At 42.6% G+C, this 21,013-nt stretch overlaps 1 protein-coding gene across 1 annotated transcript in view; it reads left to right on the top strand.

The window, feature by feature from the left end:
- Positions 1-21,013, top strand: part of LOC126872440 (diacylglycerol O-acyltransferase 1) — a 98,396-nt gene that overhangs the window by 27,840 nt on the left and 49,543 nt on the right. Inside the window, exons 4-6 of the mRNA XM_050632396.1 lie at positions 1,542-1,636; positions 13,728-13,780; positions 19,217-19,325. Coding sequence (XP_050488353.1) covers positions 1,542-1,636; positions 13,728-13,780; positions 19,217-19,325 — 257 coding nt within the window. The remainder of the gene's footprint in view (positions 1-1,541; positions 1,637-13,727; positions 13,781-19,216; positions 19,326-21,013) is intronic.

Here is a 21,013-nt window from a genome sequence, read left to right as displayed (position 1 = left end):
CAATAAAGCATCGGAGATTAACGTTTGAATAATTCATACAATTTTCATACGACTCCATATCGTGTCAAAAAAGCGGCGGGGAAATATTACGATTGAAATCAAGATATTTATATTACATGTTGTCCATTGGTTTCGAAAAACAAAATACATCGTTTCCATGTCGCGTCATTCTTTCTCTCGCAGCATCGGTAAAGCGCTTTTCGATGTCTCGTTGCCTTCACGGCTTTGTATGTTTCATTCACATCGCCGATAGGAATTAACTCGTATTACCACGGTCAATCCTAGATAGACGGTGACGTGTATCGATTTTTTTCGCGGTCCAGCAAAGTGTTTAACAATTCAATCGGTGAAACTGCACAAAGATACACGCGGCATTCTATCCGACCAGTGATTTACCGGATGGTAATATAAGAGGATTGATGTTCCCTTTCGAATCACTTTCGGCTCGCCACCGTACATGGAGTACGCACAGTAGCTATCAATTATAAACGTTTGATTTTTCCAGCTCGCTCTTCAATTATAGTTGCCTGCGTCAACGTGACTGATTGCGTTTGTGCTGACAAAAAGCGGCATGACGGAGGGGTGTGGAAAAGGAGTGGTTGTGGACGTACATGGAGAAAAAAAGAACGAAATAGGCCAGCGATCGCGTCCCAATAAATATCGTGGCCCCATGTCGAACCGCGCCCACTTCAAATACTTTAATTACTTCACCTATAAGCCTCGTTCATCATCGTTAGCCGACGCGTTCGACCTGAAGCCATTAGTGTCGGTTAACCTTTCGGCTCAATTTTTTTTTTCTCCTTCGCTAGCCGACCACGAATGTAGTTCGTTTGTCTTCCATGATCGCCGGCGGTCGTGTGCAACAAACGTTTCTGATGGCTCGGATTGATACGATGGCGCACGATAAATCTCGTCGATATAGAGCTATAAAAATTGGTCACGGGGCGGAGCTCGATGTACTGTGAACTGGCGAGTCGTTTTTCTTTCGGATGAAAGTATGTTTAATAGACAGTGGAACGACGATTTACAGGATTTACACGGATCGAAAGAGGAATCAGCTAGTTTTTCCATAATCGAATCTCGCTGACGTCGATTTATTTATCCGCGAGATTGCTACACGACAAGGGATGGGATAGGGCTGGAATAGAGAGGAAGAGGATCGTTTTCCATTTCTGCTCCCTCCGTGTCCATCGCCCTCTTTTAAATTTTAGAAGCGAGCGCAGGGCGTCGTTTATTATTTGCCCGAAGAACAAAGGGATCAAGGGGCCTGTGACTTTTTATTTCGCTTACTCCTCGCTCTTCCCTTTTTCGTGCTCGAATCTTCTTTCTTCAAGGACCCGTGAGAAGCATCGCACCGAAAACGGACGTTAATAACGACGCCTTTGCCCCTCGACCCGTATCGCGATGTAGACACTCGCGTCACGTGACTTCGTAGATAAAACTACAAGGGTGACAGGGGGATGATAATAACGAACAGTGCGTTCCTTCATTTTTCTTCTTCCCGAAGTGTTTACATACTGTTTTCTTTTGTCCTACCGTAGGTATGGGCTCAGAGTGGATCCGTGGGAATGGTTCCTGTTCTTCAGCGGCAAATACGAAGGTGGCGAAGAGCATCCGTCGATTCTACTCATCATTTGTAAGTCGATCGATGATCTCTAACGGTGAAATTCTTGAAACAGAAAATTACGAAGCACGCGAGATCCTTGTACCTTTATAGATAAAGATCAAACAGGAAATATTAGACTACATATTATATACAATTATCAGACACGCAAAAATTGCAATGTACGCGCTCAGGGAAATTCCTCGTATTTCTGCCGTCATATTTTACTCGACTTTTCTCGAAAGCGCGAAAATAGAAACGTACTACGTAAAAGTGAGGCGGTGTAAAAAGATAATATGTGTCGGGAACGCGAGCAAAAACTGCTAATTTAAATGTAAAAGTAATTAGCGTGTGACTCGTCCGTGCGGATCTACGTTGGATATGCGGGTTGAGAAGATAACAAAAATAACTGTTGTATAAGAATTTTGACCGAAACGTTTACAGAGAATTGAAACGATACCATATTTATTGTAAGTAAAAAGGATTCTGGACAATTTCAACTGAGATTACGGTTCTATATTCTGTTGTTCCAAAATCAAACTCGTACCAAGACCAAACTTAAACTAGAATCAAAAGTTCAAACTAAATTTCAAACAAAGTTCAAACCAAACTGAATCGATGTAACAACTGGTAAACAATTGGTTTCGTACGATAGTATGTCTGCTATGAACTCGTACAATTGCCTAGCAAATTTCAAAGACCTGCTTGACTATAATTTTCAAAAGCATGTTTCAACGCGTCCCGCGTTTATCGTAACGCGTCAGTCGAAAGCCAAGGTGGCCACAAGGGTCTGGTTCGTAGACAAACTGGCCATCCGAGGCAGTGATCCTGGCTGAATTCAAATTTATCACTGAAAGGACGACCCTTTATATCGTCGTTTAAAGCTTGACTTAAAAGGCACGAAATTTAGCGCGGCAAAGTGGCGGTACGCGTAAATTTCGATGCTCTACCAAGCCCGTTTTTGGAATTGCCAACCGCTGCCTGCGCATTGTCCTTTTACTACCGTGCGATGCAGTCGGTTATCCACGTTTTCAACTGGAACCACGACATTCGCTCTCAGTGCGAGTACATGGAGTCGTGAATGTTTGGTTTCTACCTTTGGTTGAGCTGTGGAGAGTCCGGCTAACCCGACTGAATTTACGCGCGAAGAGGCGAATTTTCACGACGTACGCCGTTAAGAATACGCGACGAACATTTTTTCTAAGATACCGACAAATTTCTCTTCTGACGTAGCGTTCGAAAGTAATTGTTTTAAATGACGATCTGATATTTACAAAATGTTCCGAGTGATTTGTTCTTAAACATTTTCACCCCTGTCGGATGTTGCCCGTGGGTTCAGCTTGGTAATTTATTAACAACCTGTACGTTGTCATTAATTCTCGCGTTGCACAACAGTCGGTCACGTGGAATTTGCACGGAGTGTCGACTCACTCGATTAACGGGTACAATGTTTCAAATATTCGGCCAGTTACAGAGTTAGCTACGCCTAGAATATCAGGACTAACACAACAAGTAGCCAACGCAACGAAATGACCTACTAAAACCGGCCTCTTGAGCCTCTTGATCAATTTGTCGATACTCCGCAACTCTCAAGGCTAATTATCCTCGCGATTAGATAGCGAAATTAATTTCTCCCCGGGAAACTTTCTCTCTGTGTAACGCTTTTACAAAGAACCTCCGGCGTCTGATTTTGGAGAAGGGGGCCTGGATGCTTCGGAAACACCTCGTGAATATGCGTTTAAACTCTCGTTCCGCAGCTGCGCCGGCGGGTTGTACGGCCGCGTGCAAGCCTGCAGATTACACGTACAGGGTCACAGGTACGGGGTTAGAGAGGCTGCAAGGTAACAACGGGGGAAGAGGAAGGGGAAGAGGGAAGAAGCGGAGATCCGGGGGAGGTAGCTTGCATTATTTACACATGAGGGAAGGTAATGCTCATAGGGAACTACGGTTAATAGCTCTCATATTTTAGAATTTTCGTCGTGGCAGCCCTTCTTTCCTTACTGCAGAGCCTTAACATCCTTTCCCTTCTTTTTCCTTCTTCCTCTTTTTATAGTCTAGCTCGTTCGTTGAAGCGAATACAGCCCTCCGGCGTGTTGCCTCCTCTATCCGGTGGCCGTGGGTCTCGCATAATAATTTTCACGGCTCCTGTACGGCCTGGCTGCCGAGATTGCTTTTTAAACGGCGCCCTGGCAGGACCTCCCTGAGTTCGCGGCTCGCTCTTTCGCGATTAGGGGATTAATTATTCCATGGACGTCATGAAGCGCGAATTATACCGTTTAAACGGCTGACCTCCGTGATTTATTCTCGGTTTCTACGTTGATTAGCCGTCCGACACACTTCTCCCGTCAGGTTGCTAGCTGTTTTTTCGCCAGTTTTAATTAATCTTTTCGAAGTTTGAATAATAGAGGACCAAAGAGGTTGACAGCTTTACGAGACCCGGTGAATTTTCATTGCTTAACGTGCCGTTGACGCTTGGTCGCCACTCGCATTCTGATATCATTTTCAACGGAATTGTTTCGTTGATCCGACAGAATGACTGCCATCTGATAGGCCACGGGGAAATGTATTTTTCATACGCGCACGCCAAGCGTTAATTGCATACTTTACAGGGGCGCGCGCCCGCGGTGGCGACGGCGCGATGCAATTTCGCCACAGCACTCGGCCACGGGAATTGATGTCGAGAGGGTCATCGGGTTAAGGGATGCGTTATGACATTATTGTTCAAGTTTCACCGGTAATACTCGAAATCTGCTTTTCTTCGCGCCGGAGAATCCGGTCGTCAAACAATCGTACATTGTACAACACGCCCGCGTTGTATTTCTTTTTCGGAAATTCGAAAGCATCCTGGCGTCGACAGAGAAACGAAACACAGACATTGCATTAAGAGTATAATTGAATTGCGCGAAAAAAACTCGCACGCGATAAAAACGTCCGCATTTGTACGTTCCTTTCTCTCGAATCCACATATTCCGGTTGAAGAAACTGCACAACTTCGACTCACCGGAATTGGAGGTGGAAGAAAAAGTGGACCAGAGGGGAAGAGAATAGACGCACTTTCAGCCCTTGCGTTTCTTTCGAGGGAAATGCTCCTCCTGGACCACCTATAGCAAGCGTCCGTTTGATGGTTTCGCAGAAGTTTTGGGACGCCAAGTTTCGAGAAACTTAAAGTTAACTGTAACTCAATGCGCACGGTTCTCAAGTGACATAACGAGTGAAGAGCAAATGCGAAAGGGTGCAACAAACAGATGGCGTTAGACTTGCTGTGATCTTGCTTTGCAGTCTTTGTAACGTCGCGCAGGACGTAACTAAATCCCCTTAACTTTGCTAGAAAAATATCCTTAAAAAATAGTCAAGAGTAAACTGCTTGAAATCAAAGTAACCGTTGCCCGTGGAAATATTAAATCTTACAAACCTCTACCTTTTCCTTCTTATTTAAAGAAACCCGATCTTTCGAAGTAAGATTTCAGATTCGACTTGGCGAAAGGAAACTCGTACTTCTTTTACCGACAGCCTTAAATCAATCTGTCTTGAGTAAACTCCAATCAATTCTTTAAACGTTTCAAGATTCTTGCATACATTCGATCGTTCCGCCGTCCACGCTAATGGATGAAACATTATGAAGGAATGGAAGAACAGAAATCAGGGAAACTCGGAAGACCGAGCGCGATTTAAATTAAGCTGCAAGTGACGGTAACCGGAACAAGGACAAATTGATATATGAAATCAATAATTCTTCCAGTATTTGGATCCATTGGTGCATAGCTCGCCTGTATAGGAGCGACACAAATCGAGTGGCGTTATCGTGAGCAACTCGTGCGCGAAAAATCCAAGTAATTATCACCGATATCAGCCACTTGAAGCAGATTTCTGCTGCAACAGAGAGGAATTAATAGCATCGATGCACTCGCATTCTGGAATACCAGTCATTGAAATTTATTTTCGGCAGAGGATAGAGGAACAGCGATGGAAAAAATATCCCGAAGTTGAAAACCGCGAGAACGTTATTAGCCGGTGGAAAGTGGTAGCTGCAAAGCGGCCATTGAAAGAAATAATTCGGCGCTTTTTTCCATGGCCTCGTTAACGGTCATAACCGTCGTTTCAACGATGGCCGGCCTATGAAACAATCGACGGTCCGGTAAAGTTCGGCTCCATTTTGCGCGATGTACCGATTCGGTTGGAGGAATCGCTTTCAAATCGAATTACGGCTCCGGTAACTTTTCCCATTGATGTAGTTGCGCAGAAGGAACGAGGATGGAGAAGAGAGAAGAAAAGAAATAAAGGAGAGAAACAGCTGGCAGGTATCACTAGCTATTCTTGGGCTACGAGGAATGTTAAACTTTCTCCAACACTGGTAATTGACGTGGATATGAAAAATTTCTCGACTTTGGTCGGAGGTAATTCGAACGAAAGGATGTAATAAAATTTCATTGGAAAAGGGAAAGAACAAAAAACCGCAACGCCAATAGCGGCGACCCTAATTCATTCTGCGGCTGATTTTATTTCTCCGCGGCGACCATAGAGCGTCGTCGGTTCGACTGTGCGTCGTGTGTACATCGTTCCTGTCTGCTCGTAGCGGTGGCAAAATCGTGGAAACTGATTTTCACGTAGCACCAGGGAAATTTGTGGGAACCGTAGTCTAGTCGCGTTAGAGACACAGCCTTTGGAAACGATAGAGACGCGCACGAATCAACGTATGAATTACTTAATCCACTGCCTATACACGGACCAGGCTATAATAATCGAATTATATGCGAGATTGCGTCTGCAAAAAGCCTTTCACGCATCCACCATCCGCGTATTCGGCTTAATGTCGTATCGTTGCCGACGCAGTCGGTTAAATGCCGTGCTTATCAGATACATTTGTCGACTTTGCGTTGTGCACTCGGCTGGCTATTCATCCGGGCATGGAAATCGAATTCCAATTACCCACGCAAGAAACATATTTGCAATTCAACGGGTTTCGTGAAGGGAATTACCCAAAGAATGTTTCATCTTTTACCACGAACTCGAAGCAAAGGGTGTTTCGTTAGACCCTTTATGTTCTTATTAAGGGGTAATACGTTCGATTTAAAAGAAAGAGACTTGGAGGATTCGTGGAAACTCAATGGAGTTTTGACTGATAAATTCTTTGACGATATTTTTCACGATCCGTTAGTTAAATGGGTACACTTTTCTGTTTTGCTTAAAACACGATCTATAAACGTTCGGTCATCCGAAAGACAGAATTTTCATTGATAAAGAGAGTAGGCTAAAATCTTTTCAAAGTTCGATAGCCTTTTATACATTGGTAAAGCGCATCGCGGACAATTTTGTTACGGATATATTTTCGATAATGACAATTTGTTTCATCCTGTCGAAATTTTCGTCAATATCTCATCGCTCATTAAACCATTTTTACATGTTAATCCAGCGCTTATTGCAAAAGTAGCAGAGAAAATTGAAAAACATGGAAGTAACAGCGTGTAAAGCAATGATTAAATCGCGCTCGATTTACATAATTCCACGTAAACGAGAGGGACAGGGTTTGTCCCCGGTGCACGTGAGAACCCATCGAAAGTTTCGTGTTTGCGGGTACATTGCGTGTCTTCAAAGCTGATCATTTCTATGGTGTTAGCATGCGTTTAATAGCGCCGTTAAAGCACGGGTATATTATACGTACGGCTTTGCTCGTAATTCGTGCGCCGCTGCAAAGGGAAGCCTTAATTAGTACTCATAATTATTCGTAATTAGCACTCGGCACCCCGTGGTTTAGGGTACTTGTGAAGCTCTTCTGGTTGATGATGACGCCGCTGCTCGCAATGGAGAAAAAGAAAGAAATAGAGAGAAGGGGAAACGCGGACCAAAGGAAGGAAAAGAGGAAGAAGACGTGAGAATGAAAAAAAGAGAAAAAGAAACTACCGACTGAAAATCATTGCTTTCACTCCTCATCTCTCGAGTCCAAGCGAGTATTTATATCTCGAGCGCACCCTTTGTCTTTCTTTTGCTCTCTCTCTCTCTCTCTCTCTCTCTCTCTCGTTTTCAACCTTCAAAGTATTTCGTTCTCTTTAGTCAGGCCTGTTTTTCCATGCTATTCCTCTTCATATATCCTTGATCCTGAATCGAGCTCGCACTATTCGAACGAAGGCTTTCGCGGGCTCATGCGACTTTAACCCTCTGCTTTCCCGACCTCGCTTTTGCGAATCGTTCACCGTCGGAGATTTATGCGCGCAATTTAGAATCTCGACTCCGATATCGAAACCGTAGGTACCCTTGACGATCCACGCGAAGAACAGGTTACTCGGATCTCTAGTTACCATTATTCGACACGATGGGACCTCGCCGAGGGTAGCAACGTAATTCCCCCATTTCAAAATCTGCAGCCCTTTTGTAATTTATCACGAACCACGGAATGATAAATTGCGTTCGAATTGATAGAGTCCCCGTTGCGCCTCCACGTGATTCATTCCCTTCGAACCGGTGATTAAATACGCCAGATATTATTAACGATATTTTGGAAATTTCGACGGGCCGATTCAAATTTTCTTGCGCCAGAATACTAATTAAATTAAATAGCTACAAACAGCTTCTCTCGTAACGTTTTTTGCCAACTTCTTTATTCGCGTCTATTTCATTCCGTTTTCAACATTTAATCACGGTGCAAATCGTTTTCACATAAATTATAAAATGCAGTTGGCGAATTGCACGGCAAAGGAGATCAACGAATGAAAAATCCTTCGGCTTTTCTCCCATCCTCCGCCATTCTCCAGTCCGTTCTTTTTTTTTTTTTACGAAAGTTTTATTAAAAACGACGGAATGTTGCCAACTCGATGTCGGGATATAATTAAAATTTGCCTGCTCGGATTTGATCTTATCTCGTCGGCCATCCTCTTAGTCCCGTTCCCGACAGCTGTGCACTCGCGCCATCTCGCTCCACGGTTTTTCACGAACCCACGTCCGCAATCAACACCGGTTGTCGTCGTGTCCTCCTTCTACCACCCTCCGGACACTCGAGAAGATAGAAGAGACTTACCAAGGAAAAAGTAAAAGTCTTAATTAGCGGCTGAGATCCGAGAGGTGCTCAAGAGTGGAGGTCGATTACCCTCGAGGCCCCAGATACCACTGCTCATCTCGTCTCTGTCTTTTCCTCTTGCTGGAAAAAAAAAGGAACAAGAGAAAGAAAAAATTTTTTCACTCGTACTCGCTACCTTCCCGATGAATTCCCTGAAAAATTTGATTCCGTTAATACGACGGCTGACTCGTTAGGGAGCAGCCTGCCGTGGCTCATTAGGAAATTCGCGGAAGAATTTCGGCGCCAGAGAAACTCGAAAGTTTGCGTCTGGCGTTTACCACAATTGCGGACACGTTAATACGCGCAGGATTTAGGATCACCGTACTTTTTATTTAGTTCTTTCTCCGAATGATATTCGCTAATCGACAATTATGAACAATTTATGCGAACTAGTAATATGATATTCTATTTGTGAACACTAACAATCGATCTGTAGTGGATTATTGTTCCGTGTACAGTGTAATTTTGTTTAATCAGCCTTGGATAAAATGATACACGCAGCTATTCATTGTCGTCCTGCGTATTTATCGTCGAACACAATTATTCATTAAAATAACATGTCGGCCTGTTATGCTAGCAGATTTTTAGCAGGGCATAAAATTTGATTTTATCATGACCGTTATGCCGTGAAAACAAAACTGTCGCGAGGAACCAGGACGTTCTCGTTTAAATTGTAGCCGTAAACATGGTATCGGGATATATGTAACCAATTTCCTGTTAGTCTCGCAACATTTAATCGGCTTCGTAGCCGTAGCTGTGTATCATCGACATATTCGATGCGTTTGTCGTGCAAACAAACTGTCTCCCTTCAAGTTTCTTTCCATCGTGATACAATAAATTCATCGACGAGATCAAAGAAATGGACGTATACGTGCGACGATTCAATTATGCGAAACGCGACGTAAATTCGATAACTAGATGTTATGTAAATGCATTGAGACCGTGAAACTCAAGTCGCATGCTTCTATTGTGTATAATACTTTGCGTATACTCTATTGTTCTTTTATAACACGTTCCGATGGTTATTCCTGTCGTCTAATTTTTCCGGATATTTTTCTCCAGCGTCGATATGAACGCGTTTCTTTTATATTCTTTAGTATCTTTACCCGTATTTTTAGTTCCCGTTTCTTCTTTTATTCACACTCGATACGAAGCAACGAAGATGCCCTGCTGTTCGTTCGCATGGAAAAACGGTCGTATTTCCACGGCAAAAGGGGTTCCATTAATATCTATTAGCAAGCCGTACTCAACGTCACTTGAATTTGTTCTTTCTCCCTTTCTCGCGGCGTCGTTTCCATAGGGAAAAGAATCGAGAGTAAAGAGGGTCCCAGCTGAAGGAACAAGGGATTCGGTTGTACCTTCAAATATGAGGAATCGTTTGTTCTCATTAAGTAACGGGGGAGGATTGAAGTGGCGATATGTTAGTGTCACGCCGAACCGATACGGTTCTTGAATTATCGATACACCCACTTTGCTGAAATCGGTGAAATTTTCATGCGTGTTCCCGTAAAACTGCTTTCGCGAAACGTCTTCTTAAATGGTAATGCGATAAAGGACGTGTCTTTTCTCATTTCGAATAATAAACTCGAAACATAGAATTCCTTTGTTAATAGCTTAGTTCGATTAAAATTATTATTGCGATTGGATAACGGAATATCGGATGAACGAACATAGAAAAATCCAACCGTGTAAAAGGAAAATTGAAACAGAATATCTTGTGTGATTTGATTTTTTAAAAATTACATTTTATACGAACCACAAAAGCTTCGTGTACCTCTTTCGGAAATAATGACAAATTTTTTCCAGTCGAGGCGCACTCGTAATAATTTCAGTGAATTTATTGAACGCCACTTCAGAAGAAATTTATTTCCTCTACTGTGTATTCGTGTGCTTTGCATGTTGTCCGATAAAATATAGTGAAACACGCGAACGCTATTTATTCTATTAATTGTCTTTTCTATAATTAACCGACTTTTTCACGTCTCCCTTGCTTAATGCAACGCATTTGATTCGTCGATCAAGTCTATTTGTCTTCCTTGGTACAGGCGGCCGCACGTGCGCGTAATTCAGCACACAGTGAATACGCGTGCACGAATCGCTGTGGTACGGGCCAGAAAAATGCTGGAAACTCGTAAAACGCGTACGAATTCAAAGAACTCGTAATTAGTCGACGGGGAACACGTGTCGGTCATGAAAAAACAATCGTCGCCTCTCCCTTTGCCACTTTTCCTACTCTCTTCTTTTTTTATTTGCCGCTTTTGTGAGGTTCGAGCCAGGCTGGACTTGAATTTCTTTTTTCAACCGAAAAACGCGAGGATATCGCGTCTGTCAACCAAAATGTTCAACGCGCGATGGTATCAAGTTGGCGGTGGTCGGTATCTCGGTGACACAGTGCGTTCGAAATGTAACCAACTAAATTAAATATTGTCGGTGAAAAGAATTAGGCATTACGCGTACGGCCAGACGACTATATTTTCCAGCTTGGCTGTTCGATTTTCTGTAAATCGGATTTCACAATGCATTCCTTTCAGCCGTTGGAATCAATTCGAAATCGTACAGTTGATTCGAAAAATTAACGCTGTGCGATCAAGGTAACCACACGCGCAAATATTTTAATCAAACAAAAGCCGGCCTACAACGAGATCGAGCGATTGTTTGTTCAAAAAAATATTTAACGAAGTATTTGCCGGACAGGCTCATCGATATGTGTTCTAGCCGGCCCCGTTAATAATGAAATAAAATAGAGGGGAAGAGCTGGAGGATTGATTTCGATCTACGCGTTGGTGACTAATCGGAAATTGGCGAAAGTTTAGCAAGAGATATTATCCATCATTCACCCTCGTTCGTGATACGCTTTTTCAATTTTCGAACGTCGCTTCTTTGACGTTTGTTATCCGGCCCTGGTGTGAATACGATCGCGGATGAGATAGCACGTTGATATCGACTTGTTTGTAAAATAGCAAAGAATTCATCGGACAGCAACTGTTTTCATTTTGCCAGCGATAGCCTGTAATTGTCGTTAATTCCTTTTTAATTATCCGTTTTATGTCCTCAAGTGCCGTACGTGCCATACGCTGTACTCTTCTATCGAAAGCAGTTGAAATAAAATTGATTCGACGTTCGTGTAATCGAAGCTTTTCCTTTTTTTTTTACGCCTTTATCCTATAGTAATATCGTATAGTATATAAGTATTGGACTTAACGTCGTTGGTTAAGTATTAAGATAGATAATCGTGTCGGTAAAGTACGACAAAAAGTCACAATACCTTTTTATCATAATTAAAACGTCGCGGTTTAATTCACGTCGATATTCCTAACGCAAAGAACATTTTCATTTGCAAATGTCGGAGTGTTTGAGATCCGTGACCTGCTTCCGCAAGGACCTCGCGGCTCTCAATTTTGCGGGCGTGCCTATCGTACGGTTGCATCTCTTAAACTTATTTAAGTTTCGTCATATTTTATCCGCTGGGACGGACGATACTTCGAAGAATGAGGACGAACCACTCGAAATGAAATCGTACGAACGTACCTGTGCTATGATGCTGGTTTGCGTTGAATCCTGCATAATCTACCAAAGTGTTTTGACTCGGCAAATCCTAGAAATTGCTTAAAGAATGATAAAAGAAAAGAACGGAGAATGAACTTCGTATTTTATGAACGTTTCTATTGCAACTCATTTGTGGGTTCGTATTTTTGGAAAGTTTCCCAACTTTCCAATATTTCCTTTATTTGATTTCCGATTGGTTTTTATCCATAAAGGAGTTGATTATGATACGTTGCTAATATTAAGCAGAGTTCTACTTATTTCGATAACCATATCCTTTCTTTCTTTTATTTTGCTATAAAAAGCTTATAACGTAATAAAAGTAAGATTGCACGATGAAGGATGGAACGAAGCGTATAAAAGCAGGCTGAATAAAAGCAAAAAATAGTGGAGGAAAGAAATTTAAATGTTAGAAATTATGTAACGCTTTGAGCGGCAACTGAAACGAGAGGCGCCTAAAAAATCAGTAGTCACGGCTCATTACTGGCTAGAAAACCGTGGCGAACAATATATCTCGCATAATACTCTACATAATCCCCGCCTATTTTTCTCAGGTTTAAGTTTACACTGACTCTTTATAGCGCAGAATGAAATTTCTTTTTTTATATAATGGTAGATATTTACTTTTAACATTTTAAATTCAAACGGTCGTCTAAACTTTTATGAATGTCAATCGCTTTTAGATATTCGAAGTTTAGTGGGCGCTTTGAAATATTCAGGCTATAACTATCATTTTGAAATTAACAGATTTTGATGGCTATTTCCAGATTTTGAAACTTTAACGCACGAACTTTTTAGGTTTTACGCCCATTTTCCAAATATTTCGAGAATATTTTCAAGATCTACAAATTCCGTAAAGACCGTAATTGCAAGATTTACGTTTTCGAAGGTACATTTATCAAAACCACCATACCTGTTGTTTCTTATACCAAAGAAGATACGATCCGTTTTTGTTACCTTGTAGGAACACGACTTTTGATCAGGTTTTCGTTTCGTAGCGTGCGCTGTTTTAGCTGATTTATTGGTGAGTTACTTTCGTCTCTGTTAGCTCGATATCGGTTTTTCCCCCTTTTTTTTTCACAGGGTTGTTCGTGTATGATCGTATACGTGTGTGCCCTGTGTGTTATCCCTTGCAGCCAACCAACCAACGAGGCGCTCGATCACTAGTAACGTTTATCCTCGATGCTCAGCCTTCACCTCGTGCGCTACTGTTTCTCCTGTCATCCCTTTCTCTTTCTCTATTTTGCTCCCTTTTCGCTATCCTTTCGATTGCCTCTGGAACGTCACATCGTGTGACAGACCCTCGTCACTTGCTGTCTGCAGTCAATTGCAGAGGACTGGAACCCGGGTTACTGACCTTTTGAAAGTTTGTCGTTTCGAAAAAGCAGGCAACGAACGAACGAATGAACGAACGAACGGGGGCCACTCGCCAGGCGAATGGATTGTCCGGAATTCGTTCGTTCTTCCTCACACTCGTCAGTCGACATCATTGAATTATTTGTTTCAATATATCTTTTTTTTGGCCTGTTGCAGATTCTACGGTACCCATAGGCCTCTGCTTGTTGATCGAAAAGGGCCTGTCAGTGGTGAGTAACCCTTTTAATATCGCCGGTAACCTAACCACTTTTTTAAAACGAACCGCGGTAAACGTATTCCTCGTGCTAATACGAACGACACAGGATGCGCGGTGATATTAAAAAACTTTCTCTTACGCGTGAGCGTGCAGGAAAATTTATACATTTTTTCGTGGTACATACAGAACAGTACAAAAAGTGAATCGGCCGAGTATAGTGTTGAAAAGGGAGGGACGAACGCGTGCCGGCTGGTTAAGAGGGAAATAGACGAAAGTTGGAAAAATATTTTTCACCTGTTTTGCGGCTGCTTTTTTTCCTCCTCCATTTCTCTCCCCTCCCCCCTTTTGGCAAGAAGCACGTTGCTAAACTAAACTAATAATAATATCTGGAGCATATGGCGTCGCTGCCGGAAACTTTACACGTTCGTGAAGCAAAAATGGCAGACGTGTAGAAGGGACGAGCTGCTGGGGATCGTTGCATTTTTCTCGTATTAAAGCCGACCATGTTGCTTCCGATTCGGGAACGCCTTTTACAGCCTGCATTGCTAAACTGTCGATTCTCATCCCCGTGAATCTATCGGGAAGCGTTAACGCCCGTCGTTCCCTTTTATTTTTCCAGAGAATAATCGAACGAGGCTCGGTTGCTCGCGATACGGCGCGAAATCGCGTTTCAAACGACCCCGTGGATCGATAATTATCGCGCCGGTACCTCACAAACAGAAATCTAATTTCTAATTTCTCTTCTCTTCCGCGGAAACGTTCGCAGAAACGATTGCACCGCGAACCAGCTCGAGTCGTAAAGTCAACACGGACGCGGCTACTTACGTTTTGAAAATTACATTTTTTCGTTTATAGTTCCTCAACGGCACGAAAGCAATTTCCTGGTCAGTAATTTTGAAACTTTATGAGTTTACGACTCCGGCGCAGACCGTTCTTAAAGAATATATGGATTTTCTGTACGTGTCACATAATCACGCCGCTATCAACCCCACCGGTAATTCTATTTCTGCCGGAAATAATTTTTCGCCAATTAGACCGCTGTACAAAAAATTTCTTCATATTTAAAACAATCCTTGTCTCATACTAAAATCTCTTCTATAGTACGTTTCAAGATATGCGAGTCACGTCAGTTCCGTAAAAATCACGAGAATTTTATGGCTAAAGCGTACGGTTCTTCTGACCAAGTAGAAGCTTCAGTTCTAATCAAATCAGTCTGGAAATCGAACTAACTCGTAGAAACCTTGCTCGCAGCTGGATCAGCATAAATTGCACATAGACAGAACTCGCGGATTAAACGAAGTTTATTAAGTGAAAGCTTGTTGATATGCAGGTGCAGTTTGCGGGATATTAAGTCGACATGCCATGTCGGTGAAGCACGTAAGCTAACGCCGAAAGAAACATTTCCCCGAATCTATTTCAATTTGTTTCTCTCTTTTACAAACCGCTGGAAATTCGGTTACCCTGTTAATGTAACGGATTATGAACCCAGCTAACCAAAAGTGGAAGTTTTCACTGGTTCGAATCGATTCGATCGACAGTTTCAGCTACGAACCACAGCGGTGATACTTATTTCCATGGATCGAGCAGGGAGATTGGGACAATGTCATGAAGGCTGAAGTTTTATCAAACGCGATAATAGCGAGTTTAACATAAAATCTAAAGAGTTTATTTTCTTATCTCGAAGCAGTAAAGATTGTCGGACTAGGCTATGAAATGCACATCGCAGTTTTGATGATCGGCCTAGCGTAAGGACCACGTTGCAAACCGTGACTCTCATCTTCCTCTCTCTCTCTCTCTCTCATCCCTTCTACCTACGCCGAGGCGAATTAGCGATGCTCTGGCTAACGTCTATATACCTTATATCGTATATTCCCCTTGGCGATGACGCAAATACACGTCTAGTATCGTGTCAGCGTAAACATTGCTCGTGCTGACTCCGCTCAGGGACTACCTTGTACATCGATCAATGTACAGCAGAAATCCATCCTCGTAAATCTAAATTTTGCACGAATTTTAAAAATCTGACCGGAGAGCCTGCCTCGTCGTTAGGCTTCATTGTTTGGAGAAGGAAGAACAGAAATTTTGTTAAATTCGCGTTGATTAATAGGTTTACGAAGTGAATTTTACGTATATTTAAAAACTGAAATTTCATCCAGATGAATGGGTTGTTTTTATTATGGTTCTTCTGCGTATTCTGAAATATAAACGAATCGTGTAAATATTTACGTGTTCGGATCGCAGTGCCTATTCCAGGTACGTAAAGGAGACGAAATATTTACCGTCCTTGTCGCCTAGCGTACTCCTTTTCGGGTTAAATTTGTTTTAAAATCAGTCGCAATTCAGCTGTCGCCTGGAGCAGAGTGGCGTTCGAATTCCTGCGTCGCTAATTAGAATGGATTCCCGTGCTTTCTGTTCAAGTTCAATATCCGTATACGTGTTTGCATATCTACATATATCTGATACCTCAATTTCGGTAATTCGTGCAACTTTTAATCAGGTGAGATTCATTAACGATTAAAAAGATCTAGCTAATTGTAACACGTTGATAAATTACAAACTGATCGGATGACGATTGTTTATCATCAGGACAATCACAGGGACAGTCATCGTATAGAAAGTTCTACCTGTTTCTCTCACGTTCGCCCCCTCAACAAAACGAGTAATTATATTTACGTTTTATATGAAACGTGTGTGGTTTAATTAAATTTTGTCAAACACATGTATATACATGATTCGCTTGCAAACGATATATTTTAACGTATAATCAGTATATCGCTCGGAGTCAGCGGTCGAAATTACATTCTTCTGGGAGCTAATTTCCTGTCTGTAACAAATAGTACCAATGGCAGTACCGGCCTGCTGAACTTGATAATTACCATAGCCTGATTAATCGTCGGCCGCTAATCGAGTAATAATTCGACTAATGACGATCGCACGGCAACAACCTACTATGAATAATTTGACGACACGAATAATCACCCTATGTATGAATAATACATGACAAATTAATCCCGAAAACTAACGGGAATCCGCGCGGTGCAATTTTCAACCCTGTTTCGCGTCTCCTATCAATTTTCCTGGGATCAGTTTCTCTATCAAGCTCGTAAAACGTATCGCGCGTAATATATATGAGAAGACATGACGTTAAAAAGGGAAATAAAATAAAAGTGGGAAGAGGAAAAAAGAAGAATAGGTGGAAAGGAAAGGGGGAAAAGAGAATAGATTAAAAAAAACGCGGAAGATTGAAGCGTGCTACTAATTAAAATGCAAATGGCCGCGTTTTATTAACGTCGAGAGTGGAGGACGCGTCGTAAGTAATGTCACGGTTTTACGGGACGAGTATTAGCGTGGCTTTTAGCTCGCCTGATTATCCCGATAGATCCATTTGTCTCGATTAACATGTCCTGTTAATTCGATCAGGCGGAATTCCATTTCCTGTTAATACCTTTCTGTCACCGTGATCGTTTCGTCGCAGTCAAAGAGGTCTCTACCACTGTTACAACGGAATTATTATGCCAGTTTCGTTCCGCCCTCGTGCGTTTTCTCTCTTTGTGCCCGCGAAGACGAACGGAGGTCGCCGCGTGTGCTCCATCCGCGGTCCGCTGCACGCGCGTAAATGTTTCAGTTGTGCAATTTGCCGGACCTCCCTTGAAATTCATGGTATTCTTTTGTCCCACGTAATTGGGTCAAGCGCTTCGTAAATATTTGCTCTGACGTACCGGTCGCCGTCGGTTTAGTTGCGGACTGGACAAATACCCTTTCAGTTTAGTCCGGCTGATGTACGGCTTCGTCGATTATCCGGGCTCTGGCCGGTTCATAAAACTTGAAAGATCGGCCTGGCCGGCAGCGAGAAGGTTGGTCTCGAAGAAAGGCAACCGGCGCGGCGTGCTGTAACGTGTTTTCATTCGCGAACGTTGTAACGTTCGTGAAAAATTCGCATCACTGTCTACCTTAAGAGTCTCGTAGCTCGTAAATACGGAATGTGTAATGAACGGCTGTCCTTATTTTTCTCGTTTGTACCTTTTTTATCTTCCTCTCGAGCGGTCCAACGGCGAACAAACAGCGCAACGCACACGGCAAGGCCGACAGTGGGAAATATAACGCGGAAACGTGTCTAGGAATATTTTATATCAGATGAAAATGTTTCATCGCCAGCATGCTGTTTGGCTTTACCACCGCGTATCGTGTATTTTCAACGCGTAATCTCGCAGGCGAGGTACCGTATTAAAAGCAGCGGTACGACGCCTTTAAACAACTAACCCTGCTCTGAATATCGTTTAATTTTTCATCGTGCTATAGGCGTTGAACAGCTCGTATCTCGTAGCCAATGTTTTAAATGCTAGCCCGACTGTGTAATTTCACTCCGCTGTCTTCGCGTACATCGGTGTATAACTATTTCGGATTGTCTGCTTCGTAATGCAAAAGAATCAAATCGAATAAAGCTAGCGTAGTATCGTAAACTATTACGATTAATTTACAATGAATGGATTGCACAAATGTTGATTAAACAGGAAACGATGGTTGTTTAACGGGAACTAAATACAATAACGTACTATAATTTAGACAACTCAATAGTTAATTTGCAACTCTCGTCACCACGGATCCAACGCTCTCTCTCTCTCTCTCATGCGGACCACACTCTCTCGACAACATTAGCAACACTATATCGACAACGCAACTCATACTCTCTGACTTCTCGATTCGCACTCCCTGGCTTCTCCACTGACACCGACTGTTAATTCTCCCTTAGCATCCCTTTATCTTTTGTTAGGCCCACCACGCACGTGTTCCGCTTCTGCTCGTAGCCAGGGTCACGTAGGTCTTTTCTACGAAACTATTCAATTGAAGGATCGGCGACACATTGATGGACCTGACGGCGCCTTGGCTCTCTCGCGATACTGTTTATGATTCACCCGATATCTCTTAGGCCTTTTGTCCACGATATTACACTAGTAAAAGTAAAATCGATCGAAGAATCCATCGTATCTAATATAACACCAATGTATCTAATGTATCACCAATGTAAGAATGTAACGGCATCAAACGAATGTCCTTTGAATGTAGCTAGGGAATAGAACGTCCTCGAACTCCTGTCGCGCTATATTTAAATAAGCAACCCTCGTAGCAGGAACAAGAACGTTTCATTTTGCAGTGGATTCCGCAACAGACACGGCCGGATACGGGGCCTCTGCATGGATAATAAACGACTTTCGGTAGTTCAACGGACTGCATTTCAGCCTTCGTATTTTGAGAAGCTCACCGTTCTCCGGTCACCACCACCCTCGCGCGTCTATCCACGCTGAGAACGAGGATGCCGCGTTTCCCGTTCAACCCTCCTCTTCGCTTTCTATCTGTCTCTCCTCCTTCTATTCCGTACCGTTTCATGTGCCACGCGCTCTCTGCAAGCAACTTCCGCTCGTAACTTGTACCTCTCTATTTTGTGCCGCAGGATATCATAGCTCACGGGCCAGGAATGGTGTTCCACGTCGTAAACCTCATCGTGATGGTACTGGTGCCGATGGTGGTCATCCACGTGAAGGATTCCGGATTCAGCCTGTGTAAGCGCCATTTTACGTATCATTTCGTTCAACGTGATTCTCGGTCTCGTACGGACGACGTCGCTCGTGTACGACGACCACCCATCGAAATGAAATATAGGAAGTAGGAAAATAGTGTTGTGGCAGTGTCTTTGCGTGGCGTAACGACGTTTCGGCTTCCATAGACGTTGATGTAGAGACCGCTTAAGCTGACAATTCATTGCCGAGCTATAAATTTTAATTCTACGTTTAATACTATATTATGAGAGTCGTGATATTTTAAAGAGTTTATTATTCGCGTCATGTACGGTAGCTCGCTAGAATATTTGAACGCTTAATGTAGACAATTTTTGTATATGTATTCCACGTGTATATTATGTATAAAACATTTCGAAATTTCAGCATTGTTGTGAGACTCAATTATCATGATTCATGATCACATTGGTTTGCAGGTTTGTTTTAAAATCGTTCGTATAACGTACATAATATCCATAATGTTCGTAAAATGATACGTTTCTATAAGTATTCGAATGCTTTCGCGAGCTGCTGTATATAGCGCCAGTAACTGAAGCACTTCAGGGGAACGTTGGAAAATATTTCCTTTTCCTAAGACGATTTTACTTATCGCGTGGGTAAGACGCTTAAATTTTCTTCATCACACAAGCATATTTTATAAACCTTTATAACGAAGTATAGTATTACCGATGGCTTTACGGAATCCACGACTCAACGTAAAAGAGAATAGCGCGAGTTTTCACTGCGACTCTTACTTCCAACCACGTGTGAAAAGCTTCTAAGTCCATTTACGAGTGCACACCACGTACGGTTACGGTCGAATAATTTTGAATTATTCCGTCGGGCCGGACTTCAAAAATGCGAAAGCTTACGAAGTCGGCGACGAACAAAGAAAGGAATGTCGAATCGAAATTTTCAGCTGCCGTAAAACCTTTATAGCATTCCGTGAATTGCGAACATCGCGTCTCTTCTCGCGCGATATTGGTGTCCGCTAAGCTGTTTAATTAACGAAACCGTATCGTGCACGACGCCAATATTACGCAGTGCCGTTTAATACGTTGCCATTGCAAAGCAGAATATTGTTAAAATCGAATCGCTGCCGGCTTTTTTTTGAATCGTCTCTATTTCTTTCTTTCTTATTTTAATTACCCGGACCAAGGTAAACCGAGTCGTTGCCTTGCCGCTGTTTACCACTGCCACGCTCATGCCGATCGCCAATATTGCGTTGATTAATGAGATATGATTGATTTACGCTCGTCATTAGCGCAAATTTTCAATTTTCAACCGATTTTGATTAGTCGTTTCTGACCGGCTCGACGTCGCGTGACGGTGCTTGAATTCTCGTTACGGGGAACATGCCGGACATCGTTGTAGCGCCGTATCAAAAATTCTATTTAAATGCAATACGCACGGTGATCCGTGAGATTCGATGGTCGAGTGTCATCGTCCACACGAATGCAATTACACGATGCACCGATTGATCTACGACTCGATCGATCGTTCGATTACGCCGACCTGCCAGTGGACTTTGAAACTTGAATTACCACGGAAACAAAATTTCGTTATTTGTGGGATACAGTTCAATCATAATATTTCATATATTTCAGTATTTATTTTATATTCCATCGAATTCTGCGTAACGTTCTTTAAAAATAATTTCTCATTTAAACAGGTATTCTTATTTATGAAATACT

Source organism: Bombus huntii, chromosome 13 (assembly GCF_024542735.1).
Source record: "Bombus huntii isolate Logan2020A chromosome 13, iyBomHunt1.1, whole genome shotgun sequence".
Classification (NCBI taxonomy): domain Eukaryota; kingdom Metazoa; phylum Arthropoda; class Insecta; order Hymenoptera; family Apidae; genus Bombus; species Bombus huntii.
Note: the sequence above shows the minus strand (reverse complement) of the source record. Positions and strands in the feature narration are given on the sequence as shown.